The sequence below is a fragment of the Elephantulus edwardii genome, unplaced genomic scaffold, assembly GCF_000299155.1.
Source record: "Elephantulus edwardii isolate Elephantulus edwardi_28Jun2011 unplaced genomic scaffold, EleEdw1.0 scaffold00341, whole genome shotgun sequence".
NCBI lineage: Eukaryota > Metazoa > Chordata > Mammalia > Macroscelidea > Macroscelididae > Elephantulus > Elephantulus edwardii.
This window is the reverse complement of record NW_006400091.1, coordinates 1,252,518-1,272,755: the sequence shown is the minus strand read 5'-3', so window position 1 is coordinate 1,272,755 and position 20,238 is coordinate 1,252,518. Positions and strand designations below refer to the sequence as shown.

At 38.6% G+C, this 20,238-nt stretch overlaps 1 protein-coding gene across 2 annotated transcripts in view; it reads right to left on the bottom strand.

Moving 5' to 3' along the window:
- Positions 1-5,155: 5,155 nt before the first annotated feature.
- Positions 5,156-20,238, bottom strand: part of PRDM10 (PR domain containing 10) — a 136,922-nt gene continuing 121,839 nt past the window's right edge. For both annotated transcript variants that reach the window (XM_006901737.1, XM_006901736.1), the window contains 2 exons: positions 10,771-10,874; positions 5,156-5,359 (listed from right to left, as the gene is read on the bottom strand). In XM_006901737.1, coding sequence (XP_006901799.1) covers positions 5,156-5,359; positions 10,771-10,874 — 308 coding nt within the window. The remainder of the gene's footprint in view (positions 5,360-10,770; positions 10,875-20,238) is intronic.

Here is a 20,238-nt window from a genome sequence, read left to right as displayed (position 1 = left end):
TGCAAGGCTTCTAGAAGGCATGCTGTAGTTTTTATAGTTTCCTTTCCAAATGACAGCCCCTTCCATCTTGATACTGCCATGTACCTTAAAGACAGTATTGCTTGTCTAAGATAGGGCCTTTGCAGGATAGCTAACATTTTTCAATAGTCTTTGTCAGTATAAACAAATAGATGTAAGGTGAAGGGTGGGTTTTGAGACACAGTTTTCTAAATGGACCTCCGGAAACATAAATGACTGAGAAAGAATAACTTCCCAATTTCCCCCAACTGGTCCAGGGACCACTCTGTAATAAATGGAATTACATAAATCTTTGACCATAACAGGCCATCCCACTTAGATGTTTATTTATAGCTGCCGAATTCTCCTCCGATGTTCTTCTGTAACCATCTATCCAGAAGGATCAGAATATGTTGTTCTGAGCTCCAGTGGAATGACTCCTTTCACTATGTGACAGTGGACATTTCCCTGGTCCAGAATGTCTCTATTCCTGAATGTTAAGTGCCGTTGAGTTGCTTGCAACTCATAGCGATCATATGTACAAAAGCTCTGAACCGTGCTCTCTTCTGTGCCGACCTACCCCTATTATCCTAGTCACTGAGTCAATCCATCTCATTGAGGATCTTCCTCTTTTGCACTGTCTCCCTACCAGCCCAAGCAGTATGTCCATTAGCGACATCTCTCCTTGCAACATGCCCAAAGTATGTCAGAGGAAGATTCAGATTTCAACCTCTCCAAGATGAACCTGTTTGTTCTCCTACCAATCCATGGTTACTCAACACTCTTTTCCAGCACCACAGCTCAAAGGCATCAATTCTCCTCCCATCAACCCTAGTCATTTTCCAGCTTTCTGATGCATAGCAAGTAATTGCAAAGACTATGGCCTAGATCAGCCACACCATACTGTCCAGACTGACATCACTGCTCTTCAATACTCTGGAGAGGTCCCTTACAGAAGACCTTCCCAATGCAGTTTGGCTGCTGATACCAAGAATGTTGATTGTGGAGCCAAGCAAACTAAAGCTGTTAATAATCTCAAACTCTTCACTACCATGATGCTTCCACTCAGCCCAGTGGTGAGAATACTTGGTTTCTTGATAAGCTTCAATCTATAATGAAGGCTGCAGTCCTTAACCTTTTGCAGCAAGAGCTTCAGGTCCTCCTCAGCTTCATGGAGACAGGTCCCATACATGACACACTCCTTTACTGATTTTGAACTATGCAGTATTTCCTTGCTCTCTTTTGAGGATTGCTTCCTGGTCTAAGTTTTGCATGAGCATAATCAAGTATTCTGGGATTCTCAATCTCAAGGTTAGCCACAATTTATTATGCTCCACACTATCAAATGCCTTTGAATTGCCAATGAACACAGATAAGACATTCTTCTGATATTGTGCTTTCTGCCAAGATCCATCTGACATTGGCAATACTGTCTCTATTGTCATGACCTCTTCTAAACCCAGCTTTTATTTTGGATAATATTCAGCAAGATTTTGCTTGTGTGTGATATTCTCCCACCTACCCCTAAGCCAGATTATTGAGGATCAATGATGTCACTGCTTCTGATTCAGGCATCATTACTTGATATGCTTTACTTGATTTGTATCTGAGAGCTAAATAATAATAATGACTGAAGAATTGATGCCTTTGAGCTGTGGTGTTGGAGAAAAGTACTGAATAGCCCATGACTGCCAAAAGAACAGAGAGATAAGCCTTGGAAAAAGTGCAGCCAGAATATTCCTTGGAGGCAAGGATGACAAAGCTTCATCTCACATACTTTAGGCACATTTCTAGAAGCTATCCCTTAGAAACGAACATCATGCTTGGAAAAGTGGAGGGTCAGTGAAAGAGAAGGCCCTCAACCAGATGGAATAACACAGTGACTGAAGTAATGGCCACAAACATATCAGAGAAGATGCAGATGGCAAAGGATAGGGCAGGGTTCAGAACTGCTGGAAACAGAGTCACCATGCCCCTAAACCTGAGACACTGGATAAGTAAAGTGATTAAACTTGATCATGATTGTTCCCTCATTTCTAAGTCCCTGATTTCTTTATGTGTGCATATGTGTAAGTTTGCAAATCACACTGGTTTTTATTTCACTCATTCATATAAATTTAATTTTATAACTTTAGTGTATTTAATGAAGTGCTTCTTTTATTCCCTGAGTTCTATTTAGAATGGTTCACATCAGTCATGCAGAGAGAGTCACAATTTTCAGCTGGATGAATCATATGACAATGAACCTAACTAGCCATGCTGTTTGGATTGGTTCTTTCCTTGTTAAAAACAACTATTTTCAAAGAAAATACAATCTTTGCCCCAACATTGGTTCTACTCATGCATTCAGTGTCTTAGTCACTTTGTTGGGAAGTTCTTTAAACCACTAAATATAAATATTATTCCAGAGTTGTCAATATAAACCCTTTCTCTTGGGTCTATGACAAGACTGCTGTGATCTGGTGTCAAAAACACTGAAAACTGTAATACTTAACCATGTCAGTAGCTTTGTATACCTTTACATATACAAATAAGAAATTTATTTATTTTAAAAAAATATTTATTAATTTTTACACCGGTTGAGTAGCACAAGACTATTAACACTATTATTCACTGACTGTACAATAAATGTTCACATTTAAATAACAGGATAGGATCGACATTTCATCCAGTGGGTTAACTTTAGCATCTCATGAAGTGCATTATAACCCTAGTTATCTTAAGAGTTCCAAATCAGAAATCAGTTTAATAAGATCAAATAATAAGGTTTTTTTTGCAGAAAAGTAGGAATTTTACATGATGAAAAGTATATTTATGTGGGCAAAACCAAACAATGCAAATGGAAAATCTATATGTATGTAACCTACTTTCAAATTTTCGCCCTGCACTTAGTGAATTCTACAGTGGTAAAGTATCTTGAGAGAAGTCACAATATAGACATTGGCTACATAGATATTTTTGAGTCTTTGGGTGGCTTATTATCTCTCTTAAAATTAAAGTCCTCTTTGAAATCTGTTACCTCTGGATGAATGTAGAAAATACTTGATTTTAAAACAATGTTATTTTGCTTTGTTGAAATCGGTCTGTTCTGGTTGTTAAGAAATGAATTCATTTTATAGTTTTTACTTATATCACATAAGGGGCAGATAAACAAAGAGGTTCTTCAACAATAATTTTCTCATGTATTTTAAAACTTGAAATAACTAGCATAAAACGAACATTCCATTCAGTGATACTTTTCCATAATCAAGAAATTATTCCTGAGGGAGAGACAGATGCTTGACTAGTTCAAATTTAAAAGGACTCAACAAAACCAAGCCTAACTTCTAAGATCTAGAACTGGACCTTTGGAAAAGGCTAGCGTTTGTCAGCTAGATAGTCTTTCTAGATGGGCACAGGCAAGCAAACATGGCACATTCGTACACAGATGAATCACTGTGCTGTCACTCCCTGTCAGTATTTTCTGTTAAAAATATCAACATCTTCGTAAAAAACGTTGTCAAAGGAGACCAAGAACCCATTGCCAGCTTCTCCACATTAACTAAGTAACTTTCTCAAGTTCTCTTAATGCTCAAGTTTTCAGGGAGACTAAGTGAAGTCACAAAAATAAAGTGCATATTTTCTATATTAATAGTTATTTCAACAAAATTGTTTTTCAGAAGTTATCTTTACCATGGAGAAGCTTGATTTACAGAACCACTTTTGCCCAGAAATGTAACTAACTTCATGTAAAATTATTTCCCTTTTACTCTGTAGTGATAAATTCTGCTACACAATAATTATTTTTTAAAATGTGCTAGCAACTATACCACAAAAAGTTGCTGAAATACATATTGATTTATGAAATGCTTCAAGCACACCATTGGAATGCAGAGTAAAAAGAAAGGGAATATAGTTTTCCTGTATTAAGTTCATAGCCACAAGGAGAACATTAAGAAAAACTGTTATTGAGGCAGATTTTTTCCTTTCTATACAGATTAGATTTCTTCCAGATTCTTTAATATTTTATGGTCCCTATGACAGTTGGTCATATTTTTAAAAGGTCCAGCTTAAGTTTAACATGTAAGACACTTGCAATGCTATCTTTTGCTTTTTCATCCCACCTTAAGGAATGTTCGTTTTAGGACAGCAGTAAAAGTACTAAAATACATTGAATGCTGTGACTGAAGGTTCAGTGTCAACTGGTAAAGATAGGAAATTCATCCTTCACTGGTAAACAGTAAATAGGATCTTGCAAAGCAATGATGGTTTGTGGTGGATTTTTTCCTACCAATTTAAAAAAGTATATATATTTACATACTGATTGTTTTCATGTTTTTTCTTGGATCACTAGCTCCTTCTCAGTGCAGACACAAGCAGAGGAGGCAAAGCTGTGATGCAGGGCTGACATTCTAATGCCATTAGAAGACTCTCCTGTCCTTGGGAATCCACCTCATTGAGGACCAGCCTGACCTCTGCACTCAACATCCCAGGGTCAGCATGTACAGGAGACCATTTCCCAGAATAGGGAAAGTTTTCTTAAAAGTCGGAAATAAAAATTTGAATGACAGTTTTCCCTGCAGAAATCACTAACATATCCTTGCTTCATTATATTTATTTTCATATTTAGTAGGCTCCTTTTGTTAAGTACTGGGCACTCAAATCATGGCACACAGTATTTCCGATCTAACACAAGCCCAGACAGCACCACTCCTCTTTCAGTGCAAAGTCCTGGAATTAAGAAGTCTAGTAACCATTTAACTAACTGCTTTTCTCCACCTTTCATATGAATACAATACGCTACTTTAAGAAATTAGTAAAGAAAAAGTAAGACTTACTTATTTGTTTGTTTTAGAAACAACTCAAGAGCAGGGTAGAATTTATCTTGAAGTCTAGTTTGCCCTGAAAAATTTTCATTCTGTGGCAGAAACCCCTAGCATTTGAAGAGTTTATTTGGTAAAAATCTTCATTCTGTGGCAGAAACCCCTGGCCTTTGAATAGTCTATGTGGTAAAAATGACCTTGGTAAAATAAAACACATTGTATGAACATCAAAATTGAAGATTCCAACTCTTGAGTGAATAATAAATTGTTTGAAACTGAGTTCTAAATGTTCAAAACTTTGAGAATTTCTGGATGAGAAAAGACACGATTTGACTGCCTGCTTCTCTCGGAAGACATTATGGCTTAGTGATGTGTACTTCATTACTTCCATTCCCATTGGTGGTGGTGGTGATGATGTACTGTGTGGTCTGTGGTTGGCTAGTTGTCTGGGGGTCCAAGGTGTCACTGTGCACAGCTGGCTGAACCTGGACTCCACTGGAAAGTGCAGAAGTCTGCTTCTCCTCCAATTCTGGTTGACTTTCTGATAAGACATAATGGCCCTGGAGTAGGAAGAAAACAATCTTTCAAAACCTCAGGCACAAGAAGAGGGCAGTGGCTGGTGGGGAGGACAGACTACACAAAGAAATTATGTGAGGACGTGAAAACGGGACCCATGAGAGATGATTTCACCTAAGTCCTTTAGAAAGGACTCGTCAGTCAGATTGACTACATAGGTAATTTAGGGAAGTAATTAAGATGTTTTTAGCAAGTGTTAATCATATCAGGTATAGGAATTGCCTCTAAAATTGCAACCTACCTCATGAAACCATGTACTACTGTGTTGCTTCTAAACATCTGGAAGTTAGGAAAATAAAATGGCTATCTATCAAATAATTTTTAGAACGAATACAAAATAGATTCAAAAACAGAGAGATTTAACATCACTTTAAAGAAGCAGAGAGGAACATAAATCAGAGAATCAAGAACGGTGGTTCCCCAACTTCAGAATTTCAAAGATCAGACAAATTTTTATGTAATTTAATAAAAGATCTTAATATTTTATTTTGCCAGGTGTGGTAATTTAAAAAAATATGCTACCTGAAAAAGTAGACATATTTAAAAAGAAAGCACAGGAGAATGCAATCTTAGAATAAAAGCCATTGCTTTTTATAAATTTAGCTTTTGGAAAATTCAGACGTCCTTCCCCTCATTCTTCATTTTTCCTTTAATCATGAAATCTACATAGACCTACAGCTGGCTATTGCATCTGTATGGTAACATTTTCAAAGACAAAATGTGTCCATTAAAAGGGAGGTTAGTTAGCTCAGAGGTAGGGGAAAAAAGATAGTGTTACAGGAAGACTCAAGTTGTAGACCTTCCAATCTGTGCCAAAAAAGCCAAGGCCAATCCCCATTCAAATAATCTGCAGCTCTAGATCCTAAATTTATGCTTCCTAATAACTTCTGATTAAGGTTTGGTTTCCCTTTGGGGTCTTCCTCTAGGGATAGGGGTTGGTTCTCAACCTAGAGTCCATCTACCTTCAGGGAGCCCACAGATCTGTTTCTGAGAACCAATGTACCTCTGAAAATAAACATAAAATTTATGTCACTGTGGGAGACACAGAGAGAGGGAGATACCCTTGGCCATCAGTGGGTTACACACGGAGGAATGAATTCACTGGTTTTGCCAATTTGACTGTTGCATTTTTCATTACAGTTTTCACTGACAACTAATAATGCATTACTCTGAATTATATGTTAGGTGCTATCAAGTGAGGTCTGACTTATAATGAACCTGTGCAAAATAGAATAAACTAATGCCTGGTCTTGTGCCATCTTAAAAAATATTACTATGTTTTATTCCATTATTGGAACAACTGTGCTAAGCCACCTCACTGAGATTTTGCTAACCTTCTACTATTACCAAGTATGCTATGCTCAAATTCATACCTCCTGACAACTTGTCCAAGCTGGCTCCTTCCAAAACTAATTTATTCATTCTTCTGGTAGTCTGTGGTATAATTAATATTCTCTGACAAAATCATAATTGAAAGGCATCAATTCTTCTTCAGTCTTCCTTATTCATTCCTTACTCATAAGCTTTTGCATGCATATAAGACAACCGAACATAACATGACTTGTGTCCTCAAAGTGACATTTTTTTTTAAAACTAAAAAGAAACAAACCCAACCACTTTGCAGTAGATTTGTCCAATAAGGTTCTCCATCATCTCTTTCCACAGATGCAATTTAATTCCTAAATACTGCACCCAGCAGTTCTGTCAATGTACTGTTCTAGCTATTTTTTTAATAATCTTAAGATTCTGCTTGTTTGTAATTTTAATGGTCTTGTTTGATAATTTCAACATGCTGTTAGATCACCATTTTTGGGAATTGGAATATATATGGATCTCTTCAAGTCTGTAGGCCAGGAAGCTGACTTCTAGATTTCTTGGCACAACCTAGTGAGCACATCCAGGGCTGCATCTCATTTTTGAAACATGTCAATTGGTAGTCCATCAATTCTGAGCGCCTTATTTTTGCTAATGTTTCCCATGTAATTTGAACTTCTTCCTTTATCACCACTGGTTGTTGATCAAAAATTACTTCTGAAATTATTTCATGCCAGCTAGTTCTTTATCTTGATACAGTGATCTGTGTTATCTTCAAAGTGCTAGAGAACAAAGATGTTTTAGCTTAAAGATTAAGGTGTACCTGATCCAAGCTATGGTCTTTTTGATTACTTATTTTGGCTCTAAAGTTGGACAATGACTAAAGATGGCAGAAGAAGGACTGATGCCTTTGAGTTGTGGTGTTGGAGAAGAGTACAGGACATCCCATAGACTGCCAAAAGAACAAGTCAGTCTGTTCTGGAGAAAGTAAAACCTGGGCCAAGATAGTGAAGTTTTGTCATATACTTTAGGCATTTTTTTAGGAGGGGCCAGTCCTTGAGGAAGGACATCATGCTTGGAAAGGTGGAGAATTGAAGTATGAAAAGAAGACCCTCAACAAGATGGATTGACGGTGACTGTAACAATGGGCTCAAGGATATCAGAGATCGTGAGGATGATATAGATAGGACAGGTTTCAGATCTGTTGTTCACAGGATCACCATTAGTTGCAGGCATCCTGACAGCACATAACAACAACATTATCTAGCAAGATCCACATGTATAGCCACATTATACTGTTAACAAGAAAGATATATGCAATAAATGGGTTATCTTGCAAAATTCTATCATGAAATATCTGGTGTCTTTCTATCACCCTTGCTACATTTTCCAAACTCTTGATCCTTCTTCTTTGTTTCCAACTTTTGCATTTCAACCCCAAGTAATTATCACTGCATCTTGATTGTAAGTTTGATCAATTTCATGTGGCAGAAACTGATAAAAATCTTCATTTTTGATATCAGTAGTTGGTATATAAATTTGCCTAACAATTGTATTAGCTGGTAATCTTTAGGCACATGAATATTATCCTAATACTCTAACGGGTAATAAGTAAGACTTTGTATGCTGAGAAATGGGTGAACTTTTAGTATGTTGTTGTTAGATGTCATCAAGTCAACTACCACTCACATTGATGCCCTATCCTATGCCCTCCTCATGATGCCCATGTCACAATCACTATGTCAACCCATCTTGTTGAGAGTCATCCTTTCTCTCACCCTCTACCTTCCACAATGTCATTTTCCACAGAGCCTTTCATGTCCAAAGGCCAGTCCAAAGTATGTGAGATGAAGTTTCATGATTCTTGCCTCTAAAGATCACCTTGGTTGCACTTTCTCCAAGACAGATCTGTTTGTTCTTTTGGCAATTCAGGGGATTCAGTACTCTTCCTCAACACTACAATTTTTCTGTCATCTTTATTCATTGTCCAACTTTTAAATGTATAGGAATCAACTGAAAATGCCCTCGGTTGGATCAGGCATAGCTTAAATGGATATTATTGCTCTTCACCACTTTAGAGAGGTTCTGGACAGTAGATTTCCCCAAAGAAACATGTGTTTTTATTTTCTGATTGCTGTTACAATGGATGCTTATTGTGGATCCAAGAAAGATGAAATAATTGACAACTTCAATCTTCATCTATCATGATAATGCCAATGGCTGGGTAAAGATTTTTGTTTTCTTGATGTGGATGTGTAATCCATATTGAAGGCTGCAGTCTTTGCTCTTCTGCAGCAAGTGCTTCAAGTCCTCTTCACTTTGTAAAGGCTGTGTCATTTAAAATCATGCAGGTTGTTGATGAGGTTTCCTCCAATCTTGATACCACATTCTTCTTCATATAGCCTTGCTTCTCAAATTATTTGTTCAATATACAGGCTGAATAAGTATGGAGAAAGAGGAAAACCTTGACTCACACCTGTCCTGATTTTAAAACATGCAGTGTTCCCTTGCTCTGTTCAGACAATTCCTTCATTGTCTGTGTATAGGTTTTGCAGGAGCACAATAAAAATGAGATTCCTTGAGCAACAATGAGCGAATGAAAATCTAGCTTTTCTGTAAACTTTTGTTAGAATGACAAAATAAAAAATTTTATTTAAAAAAGACAAAGTTTTAAAAAAAGAATGAGATTCTTATTCTTCTCACTATTAGCCATAATTTGTTATGATCTACACAATCAAATTACTTTGATAGCCAATAGATGCAAGTAATCCTTTTGCTAGCCTGAACTCCTAGTGTTTTATTTTAAAACATCAAGTTTTTAAGTTACTATTAAAATATTACTAAAAATATTTTAAAATATATTTTCATTGGTGACTAAAGCATTTAAGTGCTTCACTACAAACAAAAAGGTTGCCAGCTACCTAGTGACAGTCCCAACAAAATGTTTGGCAATACGCCGCTGAAGGACTACCACCTTGAACAGCATAGAAGACAGTGACACACTGCAGCATCTCATGTCTCCATGAGTCAGAATGGACTAGACAGTAACTGGTTTAGTACAGTGTTGAACTATCCTTCTAACATGGAGGCCTTTTAGGAGATCGACAGCCTCCCTAAGGTACATCTCAAGATCCTTAAGAGTGTTTTCCTTAAATTTCTCTTCTAAAAATGTAAGATTATGTGAGTCAGCCAGAATAAAAACAGATAGCAGAAAATTTATGGCATTTTTACACCTTGGGGTAGGTGAATTATTTAAAATAATTCCATAACTGGTTCATTGCAGTATCCTCTCCCAATCCACTTGAGAACCAGAGTGTCACTTTCTAATGCGTTCATTCCAAGAAGCATATTAAAATGTGATCAGTTATGAAATCTTATGTATAATGATCTAGAAGTTTCAATACGCAGCCATACCTACAAAAGCCAGAACCTATACAAGCCAGACATTCAAATACATTGCATTAAATGAATGATAGAAAGGTGCTAAGATTGCACACTGTCAATGGTGGGAAAACTTATGACCTGGAAAAACAAGGCAGTCCTGTCAAGTTTCAGTTCTCCTGAGTTTCCCTGCTGTTACTAGGTGAATCAGGCACTCTGGTGGTGTAGTGTGTTAACTGTTGCACTGCTAACCATTAGATCAGCAGTTCAAACCCACCAACTACTCCTTTGGAGAAAGATGAACAATCTTCTATAAAGATTTACAGCCTCAGAAACACAATGGAGAATGTCTACGCATCAGAATCAATGACTGTTGTTATTAACTGACTAGAGATTGTTGATAGCAGAATCAATGACTGTTGTTATTAACTGACTAGAGATTGTTGATAATTTCTATATTCCAGTCTCTGTACAAAATACTGGGGGGGAGGGGGTAAAGAGATAAAGTCCAAGTCCCAGCATTCAAAGAATTCAGTCTACGGGGAAAAGTCAGATGAGTAAAGCACTAATTAAGCTATGATAAGGTCTATACTAACACAGCTATTTTGATGATACAGATGAAGTGGTTCTGGTTCAGATATGAGATGTGGAAAGAGAAGCATGGTAGACAAGAAAATCCCCACCAAGCAGCATAGCTTACCGGAGTAACTGCCTTTACTTGGCCACTGGTAACTGGAGCTGCCACACCACTATCTGTAATCACAAACTGACCAGGGGGAAGGGTCATCATTTGGATCTCAGAGGCTGAAAAACAAAAAGCATACATAATTCAGTGGTTTTGGATTTTAATACCAGTTGTAGGAAAAACAAACCTATCTGGTGGTTATGTTCCCCACTGGGGCATTTTCCATGGATTTGCTCATTGAAAGATTCTCACGGCAATGTGATTTCTTGATATAATCTTTGATAAGAACTCATCACTTAAGAAAGGTGAGTACAAAGCTGACAAACATTAGAGAGATCAATGCATCCCCTCCAACGTGATTTCCACAACTCATAAAACCTTGAAATAAGTTAGAAAGAATTTACCAGTTAGCTCAGTATTTTTTTCCTCTCTCTATTGATATAGAACTAGTAGCACAAATTTACCTCTTCTTTAGCAATCATATAACTAACTCTGTGACTTTTATTTTACCATCAATTTTATGAACTCAGAAGAGCTCAGCTAGGGAGTTGTCTGCAGGAAGCTGCTGCATTGCTACCTCAGTGGCTATACCTCTCTGCTGGGCTGGATCCACCAGGGCCTTGGTTAGAGAAAGGTAGGCTATTTCTTCTCTTGTGATTTAAAGCCTTGGAAACCTAATGGAGGGTCAGCTATGAGCAAGTTTCAACTCAAGCAATTGAGTGTTTTTTAAAAGTATATAAAATTAAAAACAAATTTCACCTTAGCATCCAGCTTACGGTCTCTAAAGAAAACTATCTACTAGAAGAAACCAGAGTTTACTGAAAAAGAGCTGATTCTAGACCTGGGAGAGAAAATGAGCCTAGATCATCTTGTCATACCAGAAAGCAAGAACTCGAGACCACTACTGGGGCAATGTCAGAAAGACACAGGAGTCAACATGTCAATTAGAATAGCAACTGCAGTGGCAAGAAGCTGCACTGCAATCCCAGAGGCACAAAGTTCAAATCCACCAGATGCTCTGTTGGAGAAGGAGGGGCAATCTCCTCCTGCACCAGTCAGACCCAATTTGATGGTTGTTATTGTTGTTGTTATGTGCCGTCGAGTCGCCTGTGACTCATAGCGACCCTATGCACAACAGCCCTAAACCCTGCTCTATCCTGCGCCAACCGCTGCCTCTGACACACCCATCCCGATTACCCCAGTCACCGAGTCAATCCATCTCATAGAGGGTCTTCCCCTCCTGCGCTGTCCCTCCACCCTCCCAAGCATGATGTCCCTCTCCAAGGACCCGTCCCTCCTGGCAACATGTCCAAAGTATGTCACACGAAGCCCCAGAATCCTTGCCTCCAAGGAGTAGCTTGGTTTAATCCTCTCCAAGATGAATCTGTTTGTTTTCCTGGCAGTCCATGGTACATTCAGTACTCTTTTCCAGTACCACAGCTCAAAAGCATCCACTCTCCTTCTGTCCTCCCTAGTCATTGTCCAACTCTCTGATGCATAACAAGCAATTGCAAAGACCATGGCCTGTATCAGGCGCACCTTAGTCTCCAGAGAGACACCATTGCTCCTGAGTACTTTAGAGAGGTCCCTAACACAAAAAATACAATACAAAAAAATAAAAATTAAAAAAAAGAATAGCAACTGCAATGGAATGAAATATGTTAAATATGTTAAAATTCATGAATACAGAATGATACTAAGCAACACCTTTTGTGAATAACCTTTGATAAGACTAAGAAACTGACTCAAAGTTTTGGACACTGTCAAGAAAACGACTGATACTAAAAACTAGTTATCTAGTCTTTCCTGGGAAAAGGTTATCACAGGTATGTGGGTAGCTAAGGTATAATATTTTATATTTACAGACATTTTCCTGCTAATTAAAGAGTAAAAAATGACAGAATATTACAACTTTGCCATTTATACTGAAATACCGTAGTCTGACAATTAACATCAACATCTGCTAATACCACAAAAGCAGAAGCAAGATGCCATTATTCCTTCCTGATGGACATACACAACAACAAGCCATGAGCTAGACTTTCCAGACTGTAGGAAATAAGATAGACAAAGGGATGAAAATCATGTTATATGATACCACAAGGATACAATCAATAAAATCCAAATGTGAAGTAGAACTCTACTTGGTAAACACTTCCATTTCTTCAGCATATAAACTGCAACTTAAAGGAGAGAACATATAGATTAAAAGGAACTACAAAACATAAAAATTCACAATGTGTGGCTCATATTCACTGCTCAATTCCTATGCTATGAAGAATCAGCCCTTAGAAAAGGACATTGTGCTAATACAGAGCCAAGAAAGAGAAGAAGTCCCACAATGAGATGGACTGAAGCACAGGCTTATGCACAGTGGGGACTCTACCCTGAAATCATCTTAAAATCAAACAATAGTTTACCTAGTGACAGCACGTAACAACATGACCATTATGCTTTTTTTAAATTTTAATTTAGTTTGTTTATTTTTCATTTCAACGAACACCTACAGAGATTTTGGAATTCCATTCATTCATTGTTGCACCCTTCTCCCCGCACAAACCCCTCCCCCCACCATTTGCTCCTCTCCTTGAAAAGCAAAAGAAAAACTCCCTCATTGGTATACAATCCCCCCGCACCTCCCCAAACCCCATCCCCTACCCCCAAATATAATCCACTCTGCAACCCTCATTGCGTACTCCTACGATAAAAATAATGCCCTAAAATATAATACTTTTAGACTATTCTCTCCCCCATAGACTTCAATGCCGTAAACATATTTCATACAGTTATTATAAAAGCATAATGGTCAGTCATGAGGCTTTCTGAGGAGGAATGTGGCATCAGGATTGTAGGAAGACTCATCAACAACCTGAGTTATGCAGATGACAACCTTGTTTGACAAAACTGAGGGGGACCTGAGGCATTTGCTACAGGTCAAAGACTGTAATCTTCAATATGGATTGAAGATCAATGTCAAGAAAACAAGGATTCTTCCCACTGGGCCAATTGGCAGCTTCATGATAGATGAAGAAGAGATTGTTAACAGCTTCAAGTTGCTTGTTTCCACAATCAACAATCTTGGCACCAGCAGTCAGGAAATCAGAAGATAAATTTCACTGGGAAAGCCTGCTGTCAGGGACCTCTTTAGAGTACTGAAGAGCAATAGTGTCAGTCTGGAGACTAAAGTGCGCCACCTCCAGGCCATGGTCTTCACAATTACTTGCTGTGCATCAGAAAGATAGAGAGTGACTAAGGATGATAGAAGCAGAATCGATGTCTTTGTGTTGTGGTACTAGAGAAGAATGTTGAGCATACCATGGACTGTTAAGAGAACAAACAAATGTGTCCTGGAGAAAGTGAAACCAATCTGCTTCCTAGAGACAATATCAGCACCTGGCCAGGAGGGTCCAGTCCTTTGAAGAGCATCATGCTTGAAAGGATAGAGGGACAGTGCGGGAGAGGAAAACCCAGGATAAGATGGATTGACTCAGTGACTGGAGAAATGGAATTAGATCTGTTGGAGACAGTGAGATTGACTCAGAATAGGGCAGGTTTAAGAGCTAATGTACATAGAGTTGCTATGAATTGCAGGCGACTCTATGGCACATAACAACCACCATTATTATACCATTAGCACCATTATACTGTTGTACCATTATTATATGTAATAAGAAGTGCCTTCCATAACTATTAAATCTGTATGCTGAACAAATCATTTGAGAAGCTAAAGAAGAATGTGTTGTCAGTTTTAGAGGAAGATTCATCAACAGCCTGCATTATGTGTGTAACACCACCTTGCTTGCTAAAACTGAAGAGGACTTGAAACGTTTGCTGTAGAAGATATAGCCTTCAACATGGATACACTTCAACATCAAGAAAACAAAAATCCGTACCACTGGACCAGTAGCCATCACCATAATAGATGGAGAAAAGCTTGAAATTGTCAACAATTTCATTTTACATGAATCTACAGTCAACACTCATGGTAACAGCAGTTAAGAAATCAAAAGACATGTACTGGGGAAATATACTGTCAATTATCTATGCAAAGTACTGAACAGCAAAGATGTCAGTGTAAAGACTAAAGTGTGCCGAACATAAGCAATGGTATTTTCAGTATCTTTCTATGCATCTGAAAGTTGGACAGTGAATAAGGATGATGGAAGAATTGATGCCTCTGAATTGTGATGTTGAAGAATAGTACTGAATATCCCATAGACTACTGAAAGAACAAATAAGTCTGTTTTGAAAGAAGCATAACCAGGGTGCTCCTTAGAGGGCAAAGATGGTACAACTTTGTCTCACATACTTTGGACATGTTATCAGGAGGGACCAGATGCTGGAAAAGGACATACTGGGAAAGATGGAAGGGCAAAGAGGTGGATTGATACAGTGATTGTAAAAAATGGGCTTGAGCATGTCAGATATTATGAGGATGGTATAAGATATAGTCCTGGATCATCTGTTCTGCATATAGACTGAAAAGGTACGGAAATAGGATACATCCCCAACGCGCACCTTTCCTGATGTATCCCTTCTCTCTTTTGACTACTGCCTCTTGGTCCAAGTTCAGATTTCACATGAGCACAATAAAGTGTTTAAGGATCCCCATTCTTCTGAAGATTAGCAACAGTTTGTTGTGATCCATGCAGTCAAAAACCTTTGCACAGTCAATGAAACACAAATAGGCATTCCTCAGGTACTCTCTACTTTCAGCCAAGATCTATCTAACATTAGCTATAATAACCTTAGTGCCATGACCTCTTCTAAACCCAGCTTGAACATCTGGTAGCTCTTTGCTGATGTACTGTTCCAATCATTCTTGGATAATCTTCAGCAGGATCTTGCTTTCATGTGATATTAGTGATATTGTTCAATAATTTCCACCCTCTGTTGGGTCACCTTTTTTTTATTTATTTCATTCAGTCAGTTGGCCAGGTAGTTGTCTTCCAGATTTCTTGGCATAACCTGGTAAGCTTATTAGGGGAGCACTTGTTGTTTAAAAAACCCATATATTCCTTTTGTGTTTTTCTTTGCCCTGAGCCAGTTTCAAACTGCAGGTTCTGAATAGAGACTTGTACAACCATCACCATCCACAGTGGTCTTGGTAAGAGTCCTAGTTGTACCAGGCATCTACTGGTAAAGGGTCTTGACCGCTCTTCCAGAGGTGGCTCTGGCAGTATGCTAGCCTATGTGGGGGGTGAAAGGTCATCTTTCCTGTACTATGCCCAGTGTTTTCACCTGCACAATCAATACTTCACCTTCTCAGAAGTTTTATTCTGTTCTTTGCACCAAGATTAAGTTGTGACTATCCAAGTCAATGCCTTTTTCAGTTATTTCCTATGCATCTGAAAGCTGGACAATGAGTAAGCTGTGATCCTAAAAATGGGCTTGAGCATATCAGACAGAGATCATGAAGATGGAGCATGCATGACAGGACAAGGATCATATTGTTCATAGGGTTGCTATGAGTGCTAGTTGACTTGACGGCACTTAACAACAATGTTCTAAGCAATTTTCAGAGTTTCTTCTGATATCCTGGCATCCATTTTTGTTTTTCTTTTCTTCTCTGTGTCATCCCACAACTCATTTCGTTTTCAGTCATTAGTTTGCCACTTATCAAATATATTCTTGAGCAGTTTTTAAGTTCAGTTGGGAAAGACTCAAAGCTGTATATTGGTTCTCTTGGATTTGTTTTCATTTTCTTCAACTATAACTTGCATATAAGTAATTGATTGTCTGTTTCACAATCAGCCCCTAGCTTGTAATATTGAACTTTCCCATCAACTCCTTTCACCTATGTGGTCAATCTGATTCTTATGTAGTCTGTTAGGAGAGGTCCATGTGTATAATCACTGTTGATTTTTTGTTTTGATTTGTTTTCTTTAAAAAAGGATATTTCAAATGAATAAAACATTGAGAGTACAAAATTCTACCATTATATCTTCAGCCTTATCTCTGTCACCAACACTTTATTTTACAAATGCTGTTGTTGTTGTTTATGTTATATGCCATCGAGTTATTTGTGACTCACAGAGACGCTATGTACAATAACCCTGAAACCTGCTCTATCCTGTGCCAACTTTACTGTCCCTGACACACCTACCCTCATCACCCTAGTCACTGAATCAATCCATCTCATTGAGGGTCTTTGTATCTTTCTCTGTTCCTCCACCCTTCTAAGCATGATGTTTCTCTCCAAGGACTGGTCCCTCCTTGAAGCATGCCCAAAATGTGTCAGATGAAGCCTCAGAATACTTGTCTCCAAGGAATAGACTGGTTTCACCCTCTCCAGGAAAAACCTGTTTGTTCCCCTAGCATTCCATGGTATATTTAATACTTTTCTTTAGCACTATAGCTCAAAGGCATCAATTCTCTTTCTATCAACCCCAGTCACTGTCCAGCTCTCTGACACATAGCAAGCAATTGCAAAGACTACAGCCTGGGTCAGGTGCACCTTAGTCTCCAGAATAATGTCATTGTTCTTCAGTACTCTGGAGTGATCTCTGACAGCAGACTTTTGCAATGCAATTTGTCTTTTGATTTCCTGACTGCTGGTACCAAGAGTATTGATTGTGGAGTCAAGCAAGCTGAAGTTATTAAGAATCTCAACCTCTTCACTGTCTATCATGATGCTGCCAATCAACCCAATCAATCTTTGTTTTCCTGATGTTGAGCTTCAATCTATATTGAAGGCTGAAGTCCCTGACCTTCTTCAGCAACCACTTCAGGTCCTCCTCAGTTTCAACAGGCATGACTGTGTCATCTGCATAATGAAACTGTTGTTGAGTCTTCCTCTAATCCTGATGAATTCCTCCTCATATAGCCCAGCCTCCCGGATGATCTGCATATAGATTGATAAGGTTCGGAGCTAGGATGCATCCCTGGTGTACACCCATCCTGATTTTGAACCATGCAGTGTTTCCTTGCTCTGTTCTAACAACTACCTCTTGGTCCAAGTATAGGCTTTGCATAAGCACAATCAAATGCTCTAGGAATTCACACTCTTCTCAGAATTAGCTACAGTTTGTTGTAGCTAACAGAGTCAAACACCTTTGCATAGTCAATAAAAGAGCCATTCCTCTGGTACTCTCTGCTCTCATCCAAGATCCATCTAGCATTAGGTATAATATCCTTAGTGCCACAGCCTCTTTTAAACCCATCCTGCACATCTGGCAGTTCTCTGCTGATGTACGGTCATTTTTGGATAATTCTCAGCAGAATCTTGCTTGCATGTAATATTAATGATATTGTTCGATCTTTTCCACACTCTGTCAGGTCACCTTTTTTTTTGGAATGGAAACAAATATAGGTCTCTTCCAGTGAGATGGCCCACTGATTGTCATCTAGATTTCTTAGCACAATTTAGTGAGTGCATCCAAGGTAGCATCTGCTTGTTGAACTATGTCCACTGGTGTGCCATCAATTTTTGGGGCCTTGTTTTTTGCCAATTCTTTTAGAACAGCTTGAATTTCTCCTTCATCACCACGAACTCTTGCTCATACGTTGTTTCATTAAATTCTTCTGTGCCACCAATTCCTTTTGGTACAGTGACTCTGTATATTAGTTCCATCTTCTTTTAATGCTTCCTTGATCATTTGATATTCTGCCCAAAGCATCCTTAAGTATTGCAACTACCACTCCTTTTTCTTTATTTCCAACTTTGGCATTCCAGTCACTAATTATTACTATTAATGTATTTTGGTTCCATGGTCTATCAACTTCAGACTCTAGAAATTTGTGAAGCCCTTAATTTCTTCCTCTTGGACTTCACTGGCTGGTGCATATATTTGAATAATAGTTGTATTAATAGGTCTTTCTTGTATGAGTGTGATATCACTTGTATGTTATCACTCACAGCATTGAACAGATCTTGAAATGTTTTTTTAGCCTTGAATGAAACACTATTCTTCAATTTGTCATTCCTGGCATAATAGAGCACAGTCTGACTTAAAATGGCCAATCACAGCTCATTAATGCCTCAAATATAAATCTTTATGCATTCCATTTCTTTTTTTATGATTTCCAATTTTTGTAGACTCATACCTCATTTGTAACAATTCATGTTCTAAACATTAATGAGCCTTTGCAGCTGTTTCTCCTCATTTCATGAGTGCTATATTGTTTGCTGTTGTTATGTGCCATCAACTAGGTTGTAACTCATATAGACCCTATGTACTGTAACAGCTCTAAACCCTGCACTGTCCTGTGCCAATCTCACTATCTCTGACACACCCACCCATATTACCCCAGTCACTGAATCAATTCACCTCAGAGAGGGACTTCCCCTCCTGTATTGTCCCTCCACGCTCCCAAGAATGATGTCCCTCTCCAAGGACTGGTCTTTCCTTGCAAAATGTCCAGAATATGTCAAACAAAGCCTTGGAATCCTTGCCTCCAAGATGCAGCCCGGTATAACCCTCTCCAGGATGAACCTGCTTGTTTTCTTTGCAGTCCATGGTATATTCAATACTCTTCTCCAGCACCACAGGTCAAAAGCATCAATTCTCATTCTATCCTTTCTAGTCAATGTCCATCCCTCTGATGTGTAACAACTGATTGCAAAGACCATGATTTGTATCAGGAGCACCTTATTCTCCAGAGTGACACCATTGTTCTTCATTACTTTGGAGAGGCCCCTAACAGCAGATTTTCCCATCGCAATACATCTTTTAATTTCCTGGCTGCTGGTGCCAAGAGTGTTGACTAGAGAGCCAAGCAAACTAAAGCTGTGAACAATCTCAATCTCTTCACCATCTATCCTGATGCTGCCAATTGGTCCAATGGTAAGAATCTTTGTCTTCTTGATAATGAGCCTCAATCCATATTGAAAGCCACAGTCCTTGACCCTCTGCAAGCACTTCAGGTCCTCCTCAGTTTCAGCAAGCATAGTTGTGTCATCTGCATAACACAGATTGTTGATGGATCGTCCCTCAATCCTGATGCCACACTTCTCCTCAGAGAGACCAGCCTCCTGGATTAGGTTTCACATTAGCACGATCAAGTGTTCTGGGATTCCCATTCTTCTCAGAGTCAGCCACAGTCTGTATGATCGACACAGTCAAACATCTTTGCACTGTCAACAAAACACAGATAGACATTCCTCTGGTATTCTCTGCTTTCAGCTAAGATCCATCTAACATCAGCTACCCTATCCCTATCCCTATCCCTAGTACCAGGACCCCTTCTAAACCCAGCCTGGACTTCTGGCAGTTCTCTGCTGATGTGCTGTTCCAGTCATTTTTGTATAATCTTCAGTAGAATCTTGATTGCATGTGAAATCAATGAGATTGTTCTATAGTTTCCACACTCTGTTGGGTCACCCTTCTTCGGCGTGGGAACAAATATAGATCTCTTCCAGTCAGTTTCTCAAGATTTCTTGGCACAACTTGGTGAGCACGTCCAGAGCAGCATCTCTTAGCTTAAATATGTCAATTGGTATACCATTTATTCCTGGAGCCTTATTTTTTGCTATTTCCTTCA